The 26,330-nt window shown below is 42.4% G+C and overlaps 1 protein-coding gene across 3 annotated transcripts in view; it reads left to right on the top strand.

Moving 5' to 3' along the window:
* The window catches only part of b3glcta (beta 3-glucosyltransferase a), a 221,632-nt gene extending 201,639 nt beyond the window's left edge, over positions 1-19,993 (top strand). For all 3 annotated transcript variants that reach the window (XM_010901830.4, XM_010901831.4, XM_010901829.4), the window contains 5 exons: positions 2,641-2,754; positions 8,756-8,855; positions 16,125-16,244; positions 17,101-17,245; positions 19,014-19,993. In XM_010901830.4, coding sequence (XP_010900132.1) covers positions 2,641-2,754; positions 8,756-8,855; positions 16,125-16,244; positions 17,101-17,245; positions 19,014-19,181 — 647 coding nt within the window. In that variant the 3' untranslated portion in view covers positions 19,182-19,993. The remainder of the gene's footprint in view (positions 1-2,640; positions 2,755-8,755; positions 8,856-16,124; positions 16,245-17,100; positions 17,246-19,013) is intronic.
* Positions 19,994-26,330: the final 6,337 nt, after the last annotated feature.

Genomic DNA, 26,330 nt, shown 5'->3' with positions numbered 1-26,330 from the left:
GGAAGATTGGAAAAAAGTTTTATGGACAGCCACATGTAAGTTTGAGGTGTTTGGATCACAAAGAAGAACATTTGTGAGATGCAGACCAAATCTAAAGAGGCTGGAGGAGGGCTTGATGCAATCTGTTAAGAATGGTGGAGGCAATGTGATGGTCTGGGGATGCTTTGGTAGAGATGGAAAATTGGGTAAAAGGAATCTTGTAGAAGGAAGGCTATCACTCCATTTTGCAACGCCATGCTGGTGGAACTGGATTTGGAGCCATTTTAGATTAATTCCAAATAGTGAACAAATTAATTTAATATATAAAGAGAGTATTACAATTACAGTACAAGTATCAAAGATGAGGAAAATGCCAGAGAGCCTCTTCAGTGGGGGTTGGTTAACTGACCTAAGGAAAACAAAACCAGTCCTGTAGAATAGACCCCTTATAAATCAGGGATACCATCCAATCTGACTCCTGGGGCTCTTCCAATGACACAGAGGTTTTATCTCAAGGATCACGCAAGTTAGGCAATTAAAAGCAACACTTTTGTCCCTGCATTCACTGCTTACAAAAACATCTGTTAACTTTTAACATTCCAATGATTGCCTACTAGGATAGAAAGTAAGTACACAGGTATACATTTCTATAATAAATAATCAAGAGTCACTGAATATGTAAATAAAAATAAAATTGACATTTCTCGGTTCCATCAATACCATACTCTGTAGATGTCACTTGATTGAAGCCAGTTTCCTCCTACAACAGGATAATGACCCACAGCACAAGTCCAAACTATGCAAGATCTTTTTAGGGACGAAGCAGTCCGTTGGTATTCTGTCTATAATGGAGTGGCCAGCATAGTCACCAGATCTTAACCCTATTGAGCTGTTGTGGGAGCAGCTTGACCATGTGGTACGTAAGAAGTGCCCCTCAAGCCAATCCAAATTGTGGGAGGTGCTTCAGGAAGGTGAAACCTCTTCAGATTACCTCAACAAATTGACAGCTGGTATGCCAAAGGTCTGCAAGACTGGAATCGCTGCAAATGGAGGATTCTTTGATTAAAGCATAGTTAAAAAGACACAATTATTATTTCAATTAAAAGTCATTATTTCTAACCTTTTCAATTACTATATTTCCGATTAATTTTGATATATTTCCTGTTGAAACTCATTTCATGTATGTTTTCATGGAAAACAAAGATATTTTGAAGTGATCCAAACTTTCGAATGGTAGTGTACATCTTACATTATTCTAGGCTTAAAGCAAAGAATGCACCAGTACCAACCAAAATGTCAAACCAAACCAAATGTGTAGAGTTTAATTTTCAATAGTTACCTGAAGGAAAATGCCTAATTATTTCATTGAGGTATACACTGATGAGCCAAAACATTCTGACTACTTTTTTTTTATCATCTAACAAGCAGAAGATGTTGAGGTCTGGGTAGATTAGATGGTAAGCAAACAAACAGTTCTCATAGTCAGCGTGTTGGATGCTGGAGAAATGGGCAGGACTGAAGAACTGAGTGACTTTGACGAGGGCCAGTTGTTATGGCCAGATTACTGGGTCAGAGCATCTGAAATGACAAGGCTTGTGGAGTGCTCTCGGTCAACAGTACCTACCAACAGCGGTCCGAGGAGGGACAATCCACAAACCGGCTCACGATGCGCTCGGACAACAAAGGCTATCCCATCTGGTCCAAATCGACAAAAGGTCTACTGTGGCATAAGTCACAGAAATCAATATGATGGTTACGGGAGGAATGGGTCACAACAATCAAAAATAACTTATTCTAAAGATGTTCATAGGGTGCAATATTAGGATTCAAAAGTAAAACAATGAAATATAACTTAATTTCTGAAAATCTTTGAGATCCATCTACGTCAATAAAATGCATATGTTTCATAAGGATTCACATCCTTTGTTTATCCAAGTCTTAATTAGTGGAGTCCAATAATTATGCTGTCTGCTGTAGTTGACTTATTGTCACGGTTTAGTTCAATCAAATCACTTTGAAGTATTTCCTTTTTTTTCCATGATCAAATAAAACAAGGCAAGTCTTAATGTATAAAAACCTACAACTATAATGTATGGAACCCCCCCCCCCCCCAGGTATGCTTTCAACTTTCAGAATAAGAAATGTGTGGTCAGAGGATTAATATTTAATTAACATTTGATTAGTTTAGCAGTTCCTCATATCCAGTGAGACTTTCTGGAGGAATTAGGGTTAAGTGTCTTGTTCAAGGGCAGAATGACACATTTCTTATCAATTCAATTCACATTAAATTGATAAATCCCTTTTTACATGGGCAGTTGTCACAAAGTGCTTATACAGATACCAGCCAAACCCCAAAGACCCCAAGCAACAACAAGAAACTGGTGCAGTCAGGCTGAAAACAAATCCCTGGGAGAGTTGGAACCTAAGAAAAAACCCAGAAAGGAGCTGGACTCTGAGGAGGGGTGGGCTGCGTCTTTAGTCAGAAACCAGATCAGCCGCACAATCAGAGGGGTTGTCAGGTAGTGATTAGATCTGCACTACAAACGGATGGCCTGGAAGGCTACCTGTTGCCCAACGCAGCATATGTTCCAATTCTATTTCTAAGTCGTAAGTCGTAATGTACTGTAGTATCTGACCTTTTGCTTTGTCATTTCACCACAGTCCCAGTTGTCAAGAAGACGTGGGAGAGAGATGCCTCTCTGTTGGAGTATTACAGTGATCATGCCGACCCTACCATACCCACCATCGACCTTGGAGTCCCTAACACTGAGAGAGGTAAGTTGGCATATATAATGTATTAATTAAGGGTCACCTTGGTATGAGCGCTGATCCAAGATCATTTTTGCCTTTTTGGAACATAGTGAACACATTTACATAGACATGATCCTAGATCATCACACTTAATGTGAGGAATTATATAAATACGGCCCCTGCTTCCATCCACATTTGCAGAGTATTTGGGTCCCGTAGCTGATCAAGTTAACATGAAAAATATAAATGGTCACTCACAAGATAAAGCTTCAACCTAAGATAATTCAATTCAAAGCTATAGTTTGCCCGATGGTTGGCTTACTGTCTGATCCAGCTAGCAGAACATTTGAGATTAAACAAAGGGCTGAGGGCACAGTGTGTGCCTCTGGTACTTTGCTGCTTATTCATGTGGTTGGTAACTAAGCATCTTGTCCGTGACTGAGCGACTGAGAGATAACTGTCATGTCCTTGTTCCTGGCTTCTCCTCCGCATCGACCACGCCCCCCTTCGCCGGAGTATTGATGCACACCTGTGTTTAGTTTTGGGTGATTGGGGTTGGTCTATACTGCCTGGGGTGGGGCTTTGAAGTTGCCAAGTATTGTTTGTATTATCAACTTACCAAGCGTTTATTCCAGTTACCCTTTTTGCCTAGTTATACCTTGACCCAGTTTTGTGACAACAATTACTCTCTCGCCTTAAGATTTTGTACTGTAGCCCCAGTGTTTGGACCTCCTGTGTTTTCGCCTGCCCTGTGACTCTGTTTTTTGGATTAAGTTTTTGTGCTTCATCAGCTCAGCGCTTGACTCCATCAACTGTGTCCGGATAATCGTGATAACTAAGTTATGGGGGGAAAAAAATCTGGTTCTGATACTTTTTTGAGATCATGATGGCATTGTCCCTAACAAGGGACCAATAACCAGTGAAAGCCAAAAGATCCCTCCACCATATTTTACAGTATTCTTGAGGTTATTTTCTGCATTTGCTTCCTGCTTTCAACACATACCAAATGCTGGGGTATTTTGTCAAAGTTCTCTATTTTTGTTTCATCTGACAAATAACGGTGTTCCAATCCTGCAAATGTATCAAGCAATAAGCATTGTAACCCTCCATCTGTGGCCCTTGGGATTCTTCTTAGCCTTCCAAACCGTCTTCCTCACAGTGCAGGCAGGGAAGATGCACCTGCATACAAGGCAATGTAACAATATTTCATAGTTTTTTAGGGTAATTGTGCTAAGTCAGATTTATGAGGGTCAATCAATCAATCAAATGTATTTATAAAGCCCTTTTTACAACAGCAGTTGTCACAAAGTGCTTTACAGAGACACCCGGTCTTAAACCCCAAGGAGCAAACAACAGTAGTGTTGAATTTCAGTGGCTAGGAAAAACTCCCTAAGAAGGCCAAATTTTAGGAAGAAACCTAGAGAGGACCCAGGCTCAGAGGGGTGACCAGTCCTCTTCTGGCTGTGCCGGGTGAGATATAAAGAGTCCAATTGTAATAATTAATACATTTCTCTGGGCTAAATCCAGAGGCTATTTGATTTTAGACTAGGTCAGAAGTATGACCAGGTGGACAAGGACAGGGACAGCAACGGGCCCCACAAACCAGGTAATCCGTAGGTGTGGACCAGGACCTCATCTCCTTCTAAAATTTAAAACTGGAGGAAACTGAGAAATGTTAGAAGTGCATTCCTCATATCCCCCAGCACAATAATATAGCAGCGTAACACCTTGGAACTGAGACGGGGGGGTCCAGCGACACTGTTGCCCTACCCGGGGAAGGCCCTGGACAGGGCCCAACAGGCAGGAAATCAATCCACCCACATTGCCAGGCATCAACCAAAGGGACACCCACCTAACGCAACCCCCCTGAATGAGGGCCGAATATTGCCTGCAGCGTACAGCCCAATTGCACAAGTGCGCAACAGAGAGTCAACAACAAGCCAGTGAGTTTTCCCCAAAAGGCATTGGAGGGAGGGCATCCCAGTGGCAACGAGAGCCCACCTGGCAAGACAACAAGGGTGGACAGTATCAAGCCAACTGGTCACCTTCACGCCCCCGGGCCAGGTTACACCTAATTATAAACCGTGCTGTAGAGATTCGTTTTTAGTAGACACTTGAAAGTTTGCACTGAGTTTGCATTTCTAACCTTAATTGGCAGATCATTCCACTGTAATGGAGCTCTATGAGAAAAGGCCCTATCGCCAGCTGTTTGTTTAGAAATTCTAGGTACAATTAAAAGGCCTGCATCTTGCGATCGTAGGTTACGTGTAGGTATGTATGGCTGGATCATTTCAGCAAGGTAAGTAGGAGCAAGTCCATGTATTGATTTATAGGTTAAGAGTAAAACCTTAAAATCAGCCCTAACCCCAACAGGCAGCCAGTGTAAGGACGCTAGGGCAGGAGAAATGTGTTCACATTTTTTTGTTCTAGTTAGGATTCTAGCAGCCGTGTGCAGCACTAATTGAAGTTTCACATTTTTGCAATGTTTCGAAGATGAAAATAAGCAACTCTTGAGACATATTTTATATGTTCTTCAAAGGAGAGGTCAGGCAGGAACTCTCCACCAACCTGAAGTGGGCAAGCCACCCTTTTCCGACTGAGGACCATGGCCTCGGATTTGGAGGTACTGATTTTCATCCCAACCGCTTCACACTCGGCTGCAAACCGTCCCAGTGCATGCTGAAGGTCCTGGTTTGAAGGGGCCAACACGACAACATCATCCGCAAAGAGCAGAGACGAAATCGTGTGGTCCGCAAACCTGACACCCTGTGGCCCCTGGCTGCGCCTAGAAATTCTGTCCATACAAATTACGAACAGAACCGGCGACAAAGGGCAGCCCTGCCGGAGTCCAACATGCACTGGGAACAAGTCTGACTTACTGCCGGCAATGCAAACCAAGCTCCTGCTTTGGTCGTACAGGGACCTGACAGCTCTTAGCAAAGGACCCAGGACCCCATATTCCTGAAGCACCCTCCACAGGATGCCGCGAGGGACACAGTCGAATGCCTTCTCCAAATCCAAAAATCATATGTGGATTGGTTGGGCAAACTCCCATGAACCCTCCAGCACCCTGTAGAGGGTATAGAGCTGGTCCAGTGTTCCACGGCCCGGACGAAAACCACACTGTTCCTCCTGAATCCGAGGTTCTACTATCGGCCGTATTCTCCTCTCCAGTACCCTGGCATAGACTTTCCCGGGGAGGCTGAAAAGTGTGATCCCCCTGTAGTTGGAACACACCCTCCGGTCCCCCTTCTTAAAAAGAGGGACCACCACCCCGGTCTGCCATCCCAGAGGCACTGTCCCCGACCGCCACGCGATGCTGCATAGGCATGTCAACCAAGACAGCCCCACAACATCCAGAGACTTGAGGTACTCAGGGCGGATCTCATCCACCCCCGGTGCCTTGCCACCGAGGAGTTTCTTGACGACCTCAGTGACTTCAGCCCGGGTGATGGACGAGTCCACCTCTGAGCCCTCAGCCTCTGCTTCCTCAATGGAAGACGGCGGGATTGAGGATATCCTTGAAGTACTCCTTCCACAGCCCGATGACATCCCCAGTTGAGGTCAACAGCTACCCACCTCCACTGTAAACAGCGTTGGTAGGGCACCGTTTCCCTCTCCTGAGGCGCCGGACGGTTTGCCAGAATCTCTTCGAGGCCAGCCGATAGTCCTTCTCCATGGCCTCACCGAACTCCTCCCAGGCCCGAGTTTTTGCCTCCACAACCACCCGGGCTGCAGTACGCATGGCCTGCCGGTACCCGTCAGCTGCCTCGGGAGTCCCACAAGCCAACCAGGCCTGATAGGACTCCTTCTTCAGCTTGACGGCATCCCCTACTTCCGGTGTCCACCACCGGGTTCGGGGATTGCCGCCTCGACAGGCACCGGAGACCTTACGGCCACAGCTCCGAGCGGCCACTTCGTCAATGGAGGTGGAGAACATGGTCCACTCGGACTCAATATCTCCAGCCTCCCTCGGAATCCAGTCGAAGCTCTACCGGAAATGGGAGTTAAAGATCTCTCTGACAGGAGACTCGGCCAGACGTTCCCAGCAGACCCTTACAGTACGCTTGGGCCTGCCGAGTCTGTCCAGCTTCCTCCCCCGCCATCGGATCCAACTCACCACCAGGTGGTGATCAGTTGACAGCTCCGCCCCTCTCTTCACCCGAGTGTCCAAGACATACGGCCGCAGGTCAGATGAAACGACAACAAAGTCGATCATCGACCTACGGCCTAGGGTGTCCTGGTGCCACGTGCACTGATGGACACCTTTATGCTTGAACATGGTGTTCATTATGTACAAACTGTGACTTGAAGTCCCCCAGTAGAACAATGGAGTCCCCAGTCGGAGCACTTTCCAGCACCCTTCCCAGAGACTCCAAGAAGGTTGGGTATTCTGCACTGCCGTTCGGCCCGTATGCACAAACAACAGTGAGAGACCTATCCCCGACCTGTAGGCGCAGGGAAACGACCCTCGCGTTCACCGGGGTAAACTCCAACACATGGCGGCAGAGCTGGGGGGCTATAAGCAAACCCACACCAGCCCGCCGCCTCTCACCATGGGCAACTCCAGAGTGGTGAAGAGTCCATCCTCTCTCAAGGAGTGTGGTTCCAGAGCCCAAGCCTTGCGTAGAGGTGATCTCGACTATCTCTAGTCGGAACCTCTCAACCTCACGCACAATCTCAGGCTCCTTCCCAGCCAGCGAGGTGACGTTCCACGTCCCTAGAACTAGTTTCCGTGTCCAGGGATCGGGTTGTCGAGGCCCCTGCCTTTGAGTGCAGCCCGATCCTCTACGCACCGACCCCTTATGGTCCCTCCTGCAGGGAGTGATCAATAGTGTCAAAAGCAGCACTAAGGTCAAGAAGCAACAGGACGGATGCGGAACCTTTGTCTGAGGCCATTAGAAGGTCATTTGTTACCTTCACGAGTGCAGTCTCAGTACTATGATGGGATCTTGGCCTATAATTGTTTAATATGTCGGGATCCGATTTATGAGGGTCAACAAACACTTGTCTATTTTAAACTGAATTATTTGCCTTTTCCAATGGTGATAGATGACAAATGGATTTTGTGTGTGTTAACTAATTTTTATATCCCAGTGAAACAGGAAGCAATGGTATCATTGGTCAAAGTAAGGTATTAAACAGGGTCAAAGTAAGGTATTAGAGCCTCTCCAAGTGTTAACGTAATCATTAGTATCTGTGCTTTTACTCTGATGGCGGTGCTGCATTTTTCAGGCCAGAAAGCAGGGATAGAGGGACAGCAGGGAGGATTCCGACAGCTACACCATTCAGCGGCTTCTTGTAATTTGTGGTGGATTGGAAGTCCTTTTAACAGACTATACCCTAGGGAGCTGATTGCTGTTGCTACTGTTTTCACCTAGCCCTGGCCCTCTTAAGTCCAGTGGTTACAGACACAGTCCAAGGTGGCTTCCCATAGGTCACCCTACGCCCCATCTAGCGCACTGCCTTTAAGTAGTGCACCATAAAGACAACAGGGTATCATTTGGGACTGAGCCTTAGCTGGCGGGTATTAGATACTTTCTATTGTCCCCCATCATCCATCATCCCAACCCAGTTCTAAAAGCCTGCGGTCCTACTACATGCTTTGTCTTTGTCTTCCCTCTACTTTTCTCCCCTGTTGTTGTATGTCTCACAGAGTTATTTGGACTCGAGCGGATAAAGATTTTTCTATGAAATCTAATTCTAGTCAAATCCTTTCCATTCTGCTGAAAGGTGCATAATTGCCTCATTGATTTACTGCCTCTTTAATGATTCTCCTTCTTTGGAGAGAATGAGTGCTTTAATTCTCTCGAACATGCCGCTGAATTGAAAAATATTACTGTTCCATAAATTTAACCCGTCTCTCTGCCATTTAAATGATCAAGTCTAACAGATATCTGCTAACAGAAAAACAACCTAGCTTTACTGTTTGTTATAGTCAATTCTAATGTTAGTTGTTGAATCCAGTCATAACTTGAGAACTTGTGCGTGTACACAGTGTGACTGTAAATAACTTCATCTGCAGGTCATTGTGGGAAGACGTTTGCCATCATGAAGAGGTATGTCAGTGAAGCGGTGCCAAAAACGAGCTGGCTGCTGGTGGTGGATGATGACACGCTCATCAGGTAAATCTCACAGTATACTCAAGCGCACACACGCACCTGCAGAACGGAAGGCTACAGTAGGATTCAAATTTCTTCCTATCCATGTGTTTCCTTGAGTTATTTTCTTTCTCTGTACATCTTATTTATATTGCTGTATTCATGGCTGAAATTTCCAATTGACCTTCGCCTCAGCTTGACTTCCCTATTTAATTTATTTTTATTCATTTATTTAACAATCAAAATAAATCAATCAAAGACAGCTTAAACATTAAGCGTGCCAAAATAAAATGTTTTCTACATTAAGATAAACAACCCAAGTACTGTTAGCTTAGTGATAGCACATTTCATGGTAGACCAAGGAAGACCCCTAGAATTTTTTCCATGATGAAGAATAAACAGAATAGAACTGTCTAACAAGTCAGGGAACACTCTCCAGGAAGTAGGCATGGATGTGTCGTCCACTACCATTTGACAAAGACTTCAAACTACAGAGGCTGAACAGCAATGTGCATAAATACTAGTTAGTCTTCGTAACAAGGAGACACTAGGAACGGACAAAGAGGGTGTGTTCAGGGCCCGGAAACCACCAGCAATCTCTGTTTGGGGTCTTGGTGCCACGCTGATTTATTCTCGCCCCTCGGGCCACACCCCTTTGGGAGCACCGGCTGCTGCTGGGATGAGGCCAGTGCTCTAGCCTGCTTTACAGGCGTGATTGTGCACTCTGAGGCTTTTCAGGTGCTGTTGCGGTGCAGCTGGGCGTGGAGCTCCAGCAGCTGGGTATGGTCTTCTCACAGGCCCCAGTTAAGGTCCTCATGCCCTGTCGGCGGTTGAAGGGAGACTGTTGTTTTGGCCTCCTCCCAGAGCTTTTCCCTGGGTGGCCTTAAATACCTCTAACGAGATCCCAAGGGGAGGCAGGTGTGTAGGTGCAGGGCTGGCCCAGTTGGTAGCTTCCAGAATCTTCTGTTGAGGGCAATGCTGATTTGTTAGGTAGGGGCGCATTTGTGGCACACCTCTAAAACAGGATGGCCTAAGAATTACTAACAACAGCATGCATAGTTCTGGAAAGGGGTATTGTGGACAGACAAATATAAACGTACCACAGTGACGTCAAGAAAATCAAGGGAAGCTTGGATACCCAACGTACCTCTGGTACCACTGGTTTGCTCCTCTTCATTGAAGATGTAACTGCTGGCGGCAGCAGCTGGAAGAATTCTGAAGTGTACAGAAATTGGTTGCTAAGATTCAACCAGATGCTTCAAAACTCGGCGGACAGCACTTCATTTGCAGCAATGTTTTTTAGGCCCATAAAGTCAATCAATCAAAAAAATCAATCAAAATTTATTTATAAAGCGCTTTTTACAACAGCAGTTGTCACAAAGTGCTTTACAGAGACACCCGGCCTTAAACCCCAAGGAGCAAACAACAGTAGTGTTGAATTTCAGTGGCTAGGAAAAACTCCCTAAGAAGGTCGAATTTTAGGAAGAAACCTAGAGAGGACCCAGGCTCAGAGGGGTGACCAGTCCTCTTCTGGCTGTGCCGGGTGAAATATTAAGAGTCCAATTGGAATAATAAATAAATTTCTCTTGGCTAAATCCAGAGTATATTTGATTTTAGACTAGGTCAGAAGTATGACCAGGTGGACAAGGACAAGGACAGGAACAGCAACGGTCCCCCCAAACCAGGTAATCCGCAGGTGTGGACCAGGACCTCATCTCCTTCTAAAATTTAAAATTGGAGGAAACTGAGAAAAGTTAGTAGTACATCTCTCATGTCCCCCAGCACAATAATATAGCAGCGTAACACCTTGGAAACTGAGACGGGGGGGTCCGGTGACACTGTGGCCCTACCCGGGGGAGGCCCCGGACAGGGCCCAACAGGCAGGAAATCAATCCAACCACATTGCCAGGCATCAACCAAAGGGACACCCACCAACCGCAACCCCCCTGAATGAGGGCCGAGTATTGCCAGCAGCGTACAGCCCAACTGCACAAGTGCGCAATAGAGAGTCAACAACAAGCCAGTGACTCTTCCCCCGAAGGGCATTGGAGGGAGGGCATCCCAGTGGCGACGAGAGCCCACCTGGCAAGACAGCAAGGGTGGACAGTATCAAGCCTACTGGTCACCTTCACGCCCCCGGGCCAGGCTACACCTAATTATAAACCGTGCTGTAGAGATTCGTTTTTAGTAGACACTTGAAAGTTCGCACTGAGTTTGCATTTCTAACCTTAATTGGCAGATCATTCCACAGGAGTGGAGCTCTATGAGAAAAGGCTCTGCCGCCAACTGTTTGTTTAGAAATTCTAGGTACAATTAAAAGGCCTGCATCTTGCGATCGTAGGTTACGTGTAGGTATGTATGGCTGGATCATTTCAGCAAGGTAAGTAGGAGCAAGTCCATGTATTGATTTATAGGTTAAGAGTAAAACCTTAAAATCAGCCCTAACCCTAACAGGCAGCCAATGTAAGGATGCCAGGACAGGAGTAATGTGTTCAAATTTTTTTGTTCTAGTTAGGATTCTAGCAGCTGTGTGCAGCACTAATTGAAGTTTATTTATTAATTTGTCTGGATAACCAGAGAGAAGACCATTGCAGTAATCTAATCTAGAAGTAACGAAAGCATGGATTAATTTTTCTGCATCAGTTTTTGATAGAAAGTTTCTAATTTTTGCGATGTTTCGAAGATGAAAATAAGCAACTCTTGAGACATATTTTATATGTTCTTCAAAGGAGAGGTCAGGGTCAAGGGTAACGCCAAGGTTTTTTACAGTTTTTTGGGATACGACCATGCAGCCGTCGAGGTTCACAGTGAGATCTGCTAACAACGCTCTTTGTTTTTTGGGTCCTAAAAGGAGCATTTCTGTTTTATTTGAGTTTAAGAGCAAGAAATTCTCTGTCATCCACTTCCTAATATCTGAAACGCATGCTTCCAAAATAGCTAATTTAGGGGCTTCTCCATGCTTCATTGAAATATATAACTGTGTCATATCAGCATAACAGTGAAAGTTAATATTGTGATTTCGGATTACATCGCCCAGAGGGAGCATGTATAGTGAGAAAAGTAATGGGCCCAGAACCGAGCCTTGAGGAACTCCAAAGCATACCTTTGACTTGTCAGAGGATATGCCATCCACACTAACGAACTAATATCTTTCAGATAAATAAGATTTAAACCAGGCTAGAACATGTCCACGTAGCCCAATATTGGTTTCCAGTCTCTCTAAGAGAAGGGAGTGATGAATAGTGTCAAAAGCAGCACTAAGATCAAGAAGCAACAGGACGGCGGAACCTTTGTCTGAGGCCATTAGAATTTGTTACCTTCAAGAGTGCAGTCTCAGTACTATGATGGGATCTAAAACCAGACTGGAATATTTCATAAATGTTTTTTGTCTTTAGGAAGGCATTCAGTTGTTGGGAGGAACGGGAGGTTCGATATTGGCCTATAATTGTTTAATATGTCGGGATCTAGATTAGATTTTTTTAGAAGAGGCTTAATTTCCGCAATTTTTAGTGAGTTTGGTACGCATCCGGAGGAAAGGGAGCAATTTATTATGTTCAGCATTGGCTGACCTAGCACAGGAAATAACTCCTTAAGTAATTTTGTAGGAATCGGGTCTAGCTGAGAGTTTGTGGGTTTAGAACTCATTACAAATTTTGTAAATGTGTCGAGCGATACGGTATCAAAAAACTCAAGTGTCCCCATTGACACCTGATCAGGGAGGCTCCGGAAATTTTCCGGACAACCGAGATTTTTAGGACCATAACTATTTAAGGATTCAGTTATTTGTTTTCTAATGGTGACGATCTTTTCATCAAAGCAGTTCATGTATTCATTACAACTAAAGTGAAGACCCACTTCACTTGCTAAGCTTTGCTTTTTTGTTAACTTTGCAACTGTATCAAAGAGAAATTTTGGATTGTTTTTGTTCGCCTCAATCAGGTTGGAGAAATAAGCTGATCGAGCAGACGTGAGTGATTTTCGGTATTGTACTGTACTGTCTATCCAGGCTAGTCTAAATACTTCCAACTTGGTGGAGCGCCACTTTCGCTCCAATTTTCTGGAGGCTTGCTTAAGTGCTCTAGTATTGTCGGTGTACCAAGGAGCAAGTTTCTTGTTGCGTATTTCTTTAGTTTTTAGTGGTGCAACTATGTCTAATGTATTTCGCAGTATTGAGTTTAGATCCTCGATTTGATCGTTTACAGATTTATTTACTCTGTCATTTATGAGCGAACTAGTAAGAATATCAAGGAATTTATTTGTAATCCAAGAATTTATAGTACGGCTTTTGAAACTCATTGTTTGGGGGGCAAGTGGATTTCTCATTGTTTGGGGGGCAAGTTGGATGAAACCCATTGAGTCGATTATGGCTTGAAAGGCTTTTTGAAGAGGATCATTGGGGTTTTCCATATGGATATTGAAATCGCCAAAAATTAGAATACTATCTGCCATGACTACAAGGTTAGACAAGAATTCTGGAAACTCATTGAGGAACAATGTGTATGGCCCGGGGGGCCTATAAATAGTAGCTATGTAAAATGATTTATCGGCCTGGTTAACTTTCATGAGTAAAACTTCGAAAGAATGAAACTCTGTGATATGTTTGAGAGTAAGTTTATATTTACTGTCATAAATATCCTTTTCGGGATGCACGAGGGATATGATCACAAGTATAGCCAAGAGGAGAGGCCTCATTTAAGGCAGTGAATTCATTAGGCTTTAGCCACGTTTCACATAAACCAATAGCATCTAGTTTATGATCAGAGATTAATTCATTTACTGCAACTGCCTTTGGAGCAAGAGATCTAATATTTAGGAGTCCCATTTTGAGATGGGAAGTGATACAATTATTTTTATTTTTGACCAAGGTGGAGGAAGGCTTTATCTTAATAAGGTTGTTTTTGTTAGCACTACCTTGTTTAACTTTTCTCAGCGTAGAACAAGTCACAGTGACAATAGTTAAAGCTGTACTAACTACTCTGGCTATGCTATTGACAGACTCCATTATGCTAGCAGGCTGGCTAACAGCCTGCAGCCTGACCTGCACCCTATCTCATGTTAAAGCTATAGGAGTGAGACTCCTGTCAATGTTCCTAGACAAAAGAAGAGCACCACTCCAGCTAGGATGGAGTCCGTCGCTCCTCAGCAGATCAGGCCTGGCCCTATTTCTGGGAGAGTCCCAAAAAGAAGGCCAGTTATCTACAAACTCTACCTCCTGCGACGGGCAGAACTCCGTTTTCAGCCAGCGATTGAGTTGCGCAAGTCTGCTGTAGAGCTCGTCACCACCCCTAGCTGGGAGGGGGCCAGAGACAATTACTCGATGCCGACACATCTTTCTAGCTAATTTACACGCTGATGGTATGTTCTGCTTCGTAACCTCTGACTGTTTCATCCTAACATCGTTGGTGCCAACGTGGATAACAATATCTCTGTACTCTCTATACTTGCCAGTTTTAGACTTCGCTAGCACCAACCCCAGATTTGCGGCTACGTCGGTGGCTCTGCCCCCCGGTAAACAATGTACGATCGCCGGCTGATTCTTTAGTCTAATACTGCGTGTGATGGAATCGCCAATGACTAAAGTTTTCAGTTTTTCAAGTCCACCGGTAGAACATGCCTGCCGACCATTCCCCTCCGAAGACGGCTCGGGCCTTGACTCCGACTCCAGTGGGGAAAACCTGTTCAAAGTCTCAGTTGGTTTTAGCAACGATTCAGGTTTAACTGGTCGACGGCATTTCTTCCCAGTGACCAAGAGAAAGTTATTGCCCGGCTGCAGGAGCTGTGCCGGGGGGCTAACAAAACTATCGTTTCTACCTGGTGGCACTGACGCAGATTTTTCTATTTCTACACTAGCATAATCCTTGCCTGGCATTTGCGTCAGAAGCCGAGCCTCTAACTCTGCTATCTTTAACTTAAGACGAACATTCTCCTCCGTGTTGTTGCTACAACAATTACAGTGAAAAGGCATTGTAATGATACTTAGCCTCGGGTGTTCAGGGGTGAGTAGTTCTGTTAATTATGTCCAAAAAGAGTCCCGGTGTAGAAAAGTTGGGTAAGAGGACAACAGATAAATATTGCGTTGGTAAAACTTGGTAAAAGAATTTTGACCAATTAGTTTATATCGAGTAAATTCGAAAAAGTTTGGCAGGTAGCCAGGTAGGTAACAGCAGGCAGGGTACAGCACGTCAACAAAAAGTGGAATGTTCAGTTAGGGCCATGAAGTGGAATGTTCACATTTCACTTGCTGAAGGCAAGACTTAATGCCAAAAATGCCCTGAAACACACAGAAACTGAAAATGGCTACAGTACCGGCCTGGAAGGGCATCACCAGGGAAGATACCCAGTGTCTGGTGATATCTATCGGTGGCAGACTTCAAAGCAGTCATCTAATTCAAAGGATTTGCAAGTATTAAATATGCAGATTTTCTCTAAGATGTTTTCATTCGTCAAATACATTTTGTTCCTATAAAATGGATTGACAATGTATAAAGCGGGCTGTAATTACTATGTGTTTCAGAGTTTATAAATTTAAATGCCCACACACTAAAGCTAATATTCTGCCCTTTCACCTCTTTTTCATTTTATTATTTCAAGTGCTGAAATACAGAGCCAAAACAACAAAACTTTGTATCATTACAAATACTTATGGACTGCACTGCACTTCATTTAAGCCCGCAAATATTTCCAATTCAAAAGAGGTTTCTGTATGCAAGGACATGGAGGGGTATAGAAACAACCTTCTTTATTTATGTAGGCCTGCCATTGGAAGGCCACATACTGTTAGACTGTGAACATGGCCCAGACTCCAGAATATCAGTACTGCAAGTTTTTACCAAGGCTGTTCAGGTATAACACAAGGGACTGATATGTAAACAGCTTGCTCCATTTTACGGTCAAATTAGCATCCTACTTTCAGAATAAGCGCACACACACTATTCAGACTATTATTGAGTGTCTGCGTGATAGTGTGGTTGATACCTCATTATTCCAAACCAAACTAGAACCTCTGCAGTGAAAAGTTGTTCAAACAAAAAAGTTTTAACAAATCAATGCCATCTTCAAGACTGCTTTCCGAGGGCAAAGTCAGCAAACATTATTTTGTGCTGAAGGTGTGAATGTGTGGGAACAAACCAGTGAAGAGCAGTGGTGTCAGCATTTAATGGCAGGGGGGTTCTGATAAGGAACAGCCTACTAGTGAACCAATGTATTTGCATTTTCTGTGCTTGTGTGTCAACAATTTTGTTGGCAGTCAGAATGTGTACCATTAATGCAAGTGTACTTGATGTGTGTGCACAGCCTGCCCAGACTGCAAATGCTGCTGAGCTGTTATGACCCATCTGAACCAGTGTGTCTGGGGGAGAGGTACGGCTATGGACTGGGCCAGGGGGGATACAGTTACATCACCGGAGGAGGGGGGTGAGTCACATAATATGTTCACCCCAAATGGCACCGTGTTCCGCACCCAGTTCATCTTTTAATGGTCCTTGTAAAATGTAGACAGTAGGGGGCTTTTTGGGATTCTGCCAAACTTTTCAACTTCTCTGGATGCACTAGATAGATGCTAATTGAAACAGAGGCAGTCCTTTATGAGGAAGTGTTGTCATTGTGTAGAAGCCAGATTTGGTATCTAGTGATAGACCAGGCTGCTGCTCAATTTGTGGCAGTCTCCCAAACACTCAAGCGAGCAGTTCTTCTTGCTGAATGGTCCATAACTTGTTTGTTCATAAAAGTTTTAAGTCTTCATTGTATTTTCCCATTACCACTTGGAATCCTATTTAATTTTAATATAAAACCTGATGGAATTATTACTTTGGAGTTTAATCAAATAGTTGCATATATGACTGCAAGCTCAGTTGATAAATTGCGTATTGGCTTAGAAAATTTGACTGTTGTTCTAAATACAAACAACCGAATATTGAAGTAGTCATGAAGAATTTGGACTGCAATTATTGCCCGATGTTTATTGCATTTGAAGTCAAATGTTCATCTTAGTGCATATTGACATTTTAATGAAAGATCACCTAATGCTAATCTGTTATCCCCTAATGATTAAAATACTCCTGACAATAATTGCAACAAACATGAATAATCTATAAGATTTTAGTAGCCCTTTTACACCTAGGTGTTCAAGGTGTTTTACATAGTCAGTAGGGAAACTAACCTCTACCACCATCAGCATAATGTTTTGTGCCACAACGATCACCACATTTCAGCTAACTTGTTCTCTGTCTGTGTTCCTCGGTGTGCTTGTGTTTGTATATTTGTCTGGCAGGATGGTGTTCAGTAGGACTGCAGTGATGAAGCTCTTAGCCAGTGGCTGCAAGTGTTACAGTGACGATGCCCCTGACGACATGGTGCTGGGAATGTGTTTCAATGCTCTTGGGCTTCCCGTCACACATAGCCCTCTCTTCCACCAGGTAATAAAGTTGTTCACATAAGTTTACATACCCTGGCAGAAATTGTGACATTTTGGCATTGATTTTGAAACTATGACCGATCATGCAAAATAGAAATATATATTTAAGGATAGTGATCATATGAAGCCATTTATTATCACATTGTTTGGCTCCTTTTTAAATCATAATGAGAACAGAAATCACCCAAATGGCCCTGATCTAAAATTGACATACCCTTGAATGTTTGGCCTGGTTACAGACACACAGGTGAAAATGGCAATTAAAGGTGAATTTCCCACACCTGTGGCTTTTTAAATTTCAATGAGTGTCTGTGTAATAGTCAATAGTTTTGTTAGCTCTCACATGGATGCACAGAGCAGGCTGTCAAAAGACCTGCGTAACAAGGTATTCGAACTTTATAAAAATGGAAAAGGATAGAAAGATATCGAAAGCATGGCAAATGCCAGTCAGTACTGTTCAACCACTTATTAAGAAAAGCCAAAGTCAGGTAGACCAAGAAAGATTTCAGCCAAAACTGCCAGAATAATTTTTTGGCATACAAAGAAAAACCTACAGGTAACCTCAGGAGAAATACAAGCTGTTCTGGAAAAAGACGGTGTGGTTGTTTCAAGGAGTACAAATTGACACTTGAACAAAAATGAGCTGCATGGTCGAGTTGCTAGAAAGAAGCCTTCATTGCGCCAGTGCCTCAAAAAAGGTCAGTTATAATATGCTTGACAGCACCTTGACATGCCTCACAGCTTCTGGCACACTTTAATTTGGAGTGACAAGACCAAAATAGAGCTATATGGTCACAATCATAAGCGCTATGTTTGGAAAGGGGTGAACAAGGCCTATAGTGAACAGAATACCATTCCCACTGTGAAGTATGGTGGTGGCTCACTGATGTTTTGGGGGTGTGTGAGCACTGAAGGCCAGGGAATCTTGTGAACTTTTATGGCAAAATGAATGCAGCATGTTTTGAGAAAATACTGGCAGAGAATTTGCATTCTTCTGCACGAAAGCTGTACATGGGACGCTCTTGGACTTTCTAGCACGACAATGACCCTAAGTATAAGGCCAAGTTGACCCTCTAGTGGTTACAGCAGAAAAAGGTGAAGGTTCTGGAGTGGCCATCACAGTCTCCTGACTTTAATATCATCGAGCCACTCTAGGAAGATCTCAAATGTGCGGTTCATGCAAGACGACCAAAGACTTTGTATGACCTGGAGGCATTTTGCCAAGACGAATGGGTAGCTACAGTATACCACCTGGAACAATTCAGGGCCTCATAGACAACTATTACAAAAGACTGCACACTGTCATTGATGCTAAAGGGGGCAATACACAGTATGATGACCTAAGAATATGCAGACTTTTAAACAGGGGTCAGTTAATTTTTTTCTTTGTTGCCATGTTTTGTTTTATGATTGTGCCATTCTGTCATGACCTACGGTTGTATGTGAATCCCATAAGAAATACAAGATGTGTTTTGCATGCTCACTCATGTTTTCTTTACAAATGGTACAAATATTACCAATTCTCCAAGGGTCTGCAAACTTTTGAGCACAACTGTACATTCACCTCACCCAGCTTCCCTAGACCAGGGAATCAGTTCTTGAAACAATGAAAAGTACACGCCCAGTCTGTTTTCTAAAAAGCTGAGGGAAAGGACCGGAGAACAATTCCATAATTTATAGACAGCTACGGGCTGCAAAGGCAGACCATGCATGTTTTGAGGCTTTAGAAAGAAAGACTACAATAGTACTGATTTGCGCTGTCCTTCTAGGCTCGACCTGAAGACTACTCCAGGGAGTTCCTGAACCACCAGGTACCCATCTCCTTCCACAAACACTGGAACATAGACCCCATCGCTGTCTTCAACAGGTGGCTAAAAGACGGGTTGACGTCAGAAATCCCTCAGAAATTTATGAAGAGCACAAAGGAAGAGTTATAGTGACGTTGGGCACCAGTCTCTACTGCCAACTCCTAACGGAATTGTAATGGCAAACAATGTTTAGCCTGCCAATGATAATGGAGAAGGCAAAGAAACAGGACCAGGCTTATGTCTCAGCCTTTGTGTGTGTTTGTGTGGAATGATGGGCAAAGGTAGTTCAGCACGATTCCTTTATCTGTGTAAACATTTTCAATGTTGTGAATCTTGCAGAGATGTAATTTGGAAGGTACATGCTAGTCTCTGTTCATACCTGTGTCAGGAAAAATTTTCATTCATTAGGCTGGGATTCATTCCAAGGAACAGCACTATATTAAAGCAATAAAACACAAAGTGGTTTTGTTTGGCCAGTATTCCATAGCTAAGAGTTGTCCATAGGCACAATTAGTCACAGAGTATACTAGGATACATGACTTAGTTGTGGTATATTGGCACTTTACCAAAAACACCTAAAATTATTTATTGATATTATAAACCAGTTACCAATGTGGTTCAACTGGTTTATAGTGAAATTGTAAAGATAATGTAGGCTTGAGCTGATGTGCGTAGCATTTTCCATGAACGCAACCTCTGCACATTTTAGAAGGCAGTGTCGACCATTTTGTGCCCAGCATAATAACAGGCCTTGAATTGAATCCCTGCCATAGTTTTGCATGTTGAGGTTATCAATGTGTGTTTGGATATTGTCTGTGTATATTTATATATTATATAATCTAATTCTTGCTAAGTTGAACAATTAAACTTTTTCTTAAGTATGTTTAACAATATTACTAAATACTGTATAATGTGTATACTTTTTTAATATAAAAGACTAATCAATTAGAAATGTGTTACCGTTGACTTATTTCAGGTATATGGATTTATTATTGACTATAATCTGTGAATATATATATTAGGGTATGAAATTGATAATAGTCTACTGTACAAAGCCTGCTGGCTTTTAGGTTTTTCATTATTGAAAGCTTTTTCAATAGTTTTTAGTGGTGTTTAATGCAGACAAGGCATCTAGCCGAAGTTCATTTATATACAATAATATGTAATAATTGTTTTTCCTCTGAAATTTGACAATATGAATCATTAATTTTAATTATTAGCAGTGGCATTAATACTGATGAAAGCTGAATGAAGAGGCAGTTCAGGAAAGCTGGAGTGGAGGGGTGTCAATTGTACAGAGAGGAATAAAAGTTGAGAAACCTATCAGCTCCTTATCAAGCATCATCAAGTGTCATCTCTGTAGGTGAGCTGAATCATCAACTGCCCAAAGTGTAACATCTGGGTGATGCACTTTGGTGGCTACAGGCTAATCATACACTCTTGTACAATCTCCATACAAGGTGAGCTACATCCCCTCCTGACTCCTGGTAGGCTATTATGCCTTACAATAGCTGAGAGACATTCTCTGGATGTGTTGCTTATAATAACTTCAATGCAACAAGTGTGAAAGAGAAGGGTCTTGCGGTTTGCTTGAGCTAGCACCTATATTTCCCTCATGATACAGTAAGTTTTGTCATTGCTAAAATGTATACAAGCTAATTGATGACTGCGGGCCCAGCCTGGGAGAAGAATGTGAATACACAACTACGCCCACATGTTGTTAAAATAAGCATTTATTCATGGATGTCAAATCCAATACTGCTTTTCTATTCAATTTCAATTCAATTTAAGCTCCCTCTTAGTTTTTTTGCTATACAGCAATTTATGTGCATACAAATGATCAGAAACATAAGGTACCCCATCTGTTGCCTTTGTGAACTAATGCATGCCATGTTTATTATTTGTATTGCCAATAATGAATTTGTGTGGTTGTTCCACATAGCTTCTTTAAATGTATACGTTGTTCTGGATAAGAGCGTAAGAAAATGACAAAAATGTATTATGTATAAACATTTTTTTTATCTCAACCAATTTAACCTGGATAAATCAATCATTTGTAGTATTTGCATATTGACACAAATGTTGTTGCTTTGGTTCTGCATACCAGCACATTGGATTTGAGGTCAGAAAATGATTAAGTAGGGCAGACAGTCAGACAGTTTGAGGCTATTTACATATAGGAACTAAAGCCCTTTAAATACACACTCACCCACCCTACTGTATGCCAAGTAATTAGAGAAATTATGTTGAGCTTAAATAATGTTGTAATATTCAGTACAAATATTTGAATCTGATGACTGCCTGAATTCTACAACACATAGACATCAACAGAAACAAGGTACAAGTATTTGATACACTGCCGATTTTGCAGGTTTTCCAACTTTCTAAGCATGTAGAAATCTGTAATTTTTATCATAGGTACACTTCAACTGTGAGTGACGGAATAAAAAGAAAATCCAGAAAATCACATTGTATGATTTTTAAGTAATTATTTTGCATTTTATTGCATAAGTATTTGATACATCAGTAAATCAGAACTTGATATGTGGTACAGAAACCTTTGTTTGCAATTACAGAGGTCATACGTTTCCTGTAGTTCTTGACCAGGTTTGCACACACTGCAGCAGGGATTTTGGCCCACTCCTCCATACAGACCTTCTCCAGATCCTTCAGGTTTCGGCGCTGTCGCTGGGCAATACAGACTTTCAGCTCCCTCCAAAAGATTTTCTATTGGGTTCAGGTCTGGAGACTGGCTAGGCCACTCCAGGACCTTGAGATGCTTCTTACGGAGCCACTCCTTAGTTGCCCTGGCTGTGTTTCGGGTCGTTGTCATGCTGGAAGACCCAGCCATGACCCATCTTCAATGCTCTTACTGAGGGAAGGAGGTTGTTGGCCAAGATCTCGCGATACAGGGCCCCATCCATCCTCCCCTCAATACGGTGCAGTCGTCCAGTCCCCTTTGAGGAAAAGCATTCCAAAGAATGATGTTTCCACCTCCATGCTTCACGGTTGGGATGGTTTTCTTGGGGTTGTACTCATCCTTCGTCTTCCTCCAAACACGGTGAGTGGAGTTTAGACCAAAAAGCTATATTTTTGTCTCATCAGACCACATGACCTTCTCCCATTCCTCCTCTGGATCATCCAGATGTTCACTGGCAAACTTCAGACGGGCCTGGACATGCGCTGGATTGAGCAGGGGGATCTTGCGTGCGCTGCAGGATTTTTATCCATGACGGCATAGTGTGTTACTAATGGTTTTCTTTGAAACTGTGGTCCCAGCTCTCTTCAGGTCATTGACCAGGTCCTGCCGTGTAGTTCTGGACTGATCCCTCATCTTCCTCATGATCATTGATGCCCCACAAGGTGAGATCTTGCATGGAGCCCCAGACCGAGGGAGATTGACAGTCATCTTGAACTTCTTCCATTTTCTAATAATTGCGCTAACAGTTGTTGCCTTTTCACCAAGCTGCTTGCTTATTGTCCTGTAGCCCATCCCAGCTTTGTGCAGGTCTACAATTTTATCCCTGATATCCTTACACAGCTCTCTGATCTTGGCCATTGTGGAAAGGTTGGAGTCTGTTTGATTGTGTGGACAGGTGTCTTTTATACAGGTAACGAGTTCAAACAGGTGCAGTTAATACATGTAATGAGTGGAGAACAGGAGGGTATCTTAAAGAAAAACTAACAGTCTATGTTATAGACTGTCTATGAGAGCCGCAATTCTGGTTGGTAGGTGATCAAATACTTATGTCATGCAATAAAATGTAAATTGATTATTTAAAAACCTCTACATGCATTGTAAGTAGGAAAACCTGCAAAATCGGCAGTGTATCAAATACTTGTTCTCCCCACTGTACATATCAATGTACCATCATTCTGGTACATGGTAATATCTGTCAGCAATACCTTTTTGCCGGACCACGTAAGCCGAGCTGGCCAAGAAGAGCGAATGTTACTGAATGAGTGACTGAGTGACTGCACCTTGTTAAATAGCATAGTGGTTAGAGATGTGGGGCTGTAAAATATAGGTCCCGGGTTTGTATCTCCTCGCAGGCAAAGTGAAGTACGCATTATGAATTATTCCGTATTGGCTAAAATCTTCAGTATCTGCATTATCGTAAGCCTGAAATAAAACAGTTTGCGGTTATATTGCGACTGCTTCTTGTGGATTTTCGAAGTACGCATCTGTGCATGCGTTTTGGGTCAGACAAACACATTTGCTGGCTACAACATACATTAGTTAAGTTATAGTAAGCCTTAACTTACAGTATACGGTTATATTGCGACTGTTTCTGGCATGGAAAAGTTCATCTTCCGTCTCACTAGAAATTGCTCAATTCTTATGATTATTCCTAGGAAGTTAGTAGATACTAGTAAGCCTATTACTGGCTAATAAGCTGTTAAAACGTCCAGTGGCATAAACCATACAGTTCATAGACGCTATGGTGGAGGTATACGTAATAAGAAACGTTAGTCAGTTTAACACAATCCTCAATGGTGTGACTGCTGAAACGTGTAAAGCCGTGGCGTATTGGTTAAAGACAGTGCCTCTCATGTGGAAGACCTAAGTTTGAATCTATTGAGAGCAACAACAGTTATTAATTATTTCTGGTAGATTCCATGATTCTCTCGTCTTTTCACTTGATCACCATTACTGATAGTTATTGTATCAATGTCATTCACGAATTAAAGAAAAAAGTACATTGTTATGCCATGAAATGAAATAGCTTTGGCAGACTCCTTAGCAATTGCTCAATTCTATTCCAGTATGTTAGTAGATACCGGTAAAGCTTATTACCGGCTAATACGCTTTTAAAACGGCCAGTGGCAAACGCCATACATAGACGCTATTTGTGGTGGAGTTAAACTTAGTAAGAAACATTACTCAGTTTAACTGTATCAATGTCATTCGCGAATGGCCAATTAACTGTTTAAAGCGACAAGTGGCATAAGAGGATTTGCAAGTAATTTGCCATTGCTGAGCTAACTAGTTGATTTTGGCATGTCAAATGTTTTTGTTATGTCTTTGATTGGTTTATTCTGATTTATCTGCATCTTTATGGCAAGCTTGACTTGCATTTACAATTATTTTTTATTTGTGTTGTTACAACTTTAAATTCAAATACAAACCCGATTCCAAAAAAGTTGGGACACTGTACACATTGTGAGTAAAAAATAAATGGAATAATGTACAAATCTCATGAACTTATATTTAATTCACAATAGAATATAGATAACATATCGAATGTTGAAAGTGAGACATTTTGTAATGTCATGCCAAATATTGGCTCATTTTGGATTTCTTGAGAGCTACACATTCCAAAAAGGTTGGGACAGGTAGCAATAAGAGGCCAGAAAAGTTAAATGTACAGATAAGAAACAGCTGGAGGACCAATTTGCAACTTATTATGTCAATTGGCAACATGATTGGGTATAAAAAGAGCCTCTCAGAGTGGCAGTGTCTCTCAGAAGTCAAGATGGGCAGAGGATCACCAATTCCCCCAATGTTGCGGCGAAAAATAGTGGAGCAATATCAGAAAGGAGTTTCTCAGAGAAAAATAGCAAAGAGTTTGAAGTTATCATCATCTACAGTGCATAATATCATCCAAAGATTCAGAGAATCTGGAACAATCTCTGTGCATAAGGGTCAAGGCCAGAAAACCATACTGGATGCCCGTGATCTCCGGGCCCTCAGACGGCACTGCATCATATACAGGAATGATACTGTAATGGAAATCACAACATGGGCTCAGGAATACTTCCAGAAAACATTGTCGGTTAACACAATCCACCGTGCCATTCGCCGTTGCCGGCTAAAACTCTATAGGTCATAAATGCAGCCGTCACATCTGGAAAGGCACCATCAATGCTGTCAGTTATATCCAAGTTCTAGAACAACATTTGCGACACAGAAGACCTAAGACATTTGAGCAACTAGAAGCCTGTATTAGACAAGAATGGGACAACATTCCTATTCATAAACATGAGCAACTTGTCTCCTCAGTCTCCAGACGTTTGCAGTCTGTTATAAAAAGAAGAGGGGATGCCACACAGTGGTAAACATGGCCTTGTCCCAACTTTTTTGAAATGTGTTGATGCCATGAAATTTTAAATCAACTTATTTTCCCCTTAAAGTGGTACATTTTCTCAGTTTAAACATTTGATATGTCATCTATGTTGTATTCTGAATAAAATATTGAAATTTGAAACTTCCACATCATTGCATTCAGTTTTTATTCACAATTGTACAGTGTCCCTACTTTTTTGGAATCGGGTTTGTACAAAGCTGAGAATCAAGACCATACATTGACAGCTCTCATGTGCATGAACTCAAAATGCAAACAAACTCACCTGCCTACTAAGAGACAGCTGTAAAGCCAAATGTCCTAATGCTTAAGATATTTCTTGCCCTACGAACCTGTTTTTTTGTTTACAGAGAGACTGTAAGTATTGAAAGGGGGAAACGTGTGTGGGGGGGGGGTGGGGTGTGGGGGGGGATACACACAGTGGGCATTTAACTCTGAGGTCAGATATATAATTGAAATATTTCTGTTTTAATGAGCTCAAGTGCAGTTTTAACCTGTAATCTGACAGACAGTGACATCTAGTGTCTGCTAAGTTTGAGATTTGTTTTATGAATTAGTTTTAGTATTAAATACAAATATAGTGCACAGAAGTTTACTTCTACACAACACTTAGATATTCTACAAGGAACCGCATGCAGACAGGTTTGTGGAAACTGGCACTAGTTGATGAAATGTTCAGAACCAAGCCACTATCTACAGGAATCCCTTGGGAATGCAGACATTTTAATAACTTCAGTCAGCTCGAGTTGCGCGTCTTCAATGTGTGCGCCTGGGTATTTTAAGATAAATGATTATCCATGTTGTCTTAACTATTGACAAGCTTTGTATTTGGTTGTATACATTATCATTCACATCTGCTGCTGATTCGAGTGCAGAGCACCTAATAGAGCAAGCTATGACCATAATCCAACCAATCCATTTTATCGATCTATTTGTAATCATTTTGTTCATTCTGTCAACAATTTGTAAAGGTAAGATAGAAAGTAATCTTTTCCTTTCAATATTAATTTAAAAGTAATATCTTTGAGTAATCTAGTACAGTTTTCTTTTACAATCACTAGGACCCATTTCTCAATACTTCCAAAATGCACAAAAACTACCAAAATTCTAACATACATGTCTCAAATCAACTCATTCTTCCATATCACTAACAAAGGCTATCATCCAACTAGCAAACGTTGTCACCCATTAA

The sequence above is a fragment of the Esox lucius genome, chromosome 1 (assembly GCF_011004845.1).
Source record: "Esox lucius isolate fEsoLuc1 chromosome 1, fEsoLuc1.pri, whole genome shotgun sequence".
NCBI lineage: Eukaryota > Metazoa > Chordata > Actinopteri > Esociformes > Esocidae > Esox > Esox lucius.
The sequence above is the reverse complement of the archived record's forward strand: the minus strand, read 5'-3'. Positions and strand labels throughout refer to the sequence as shown.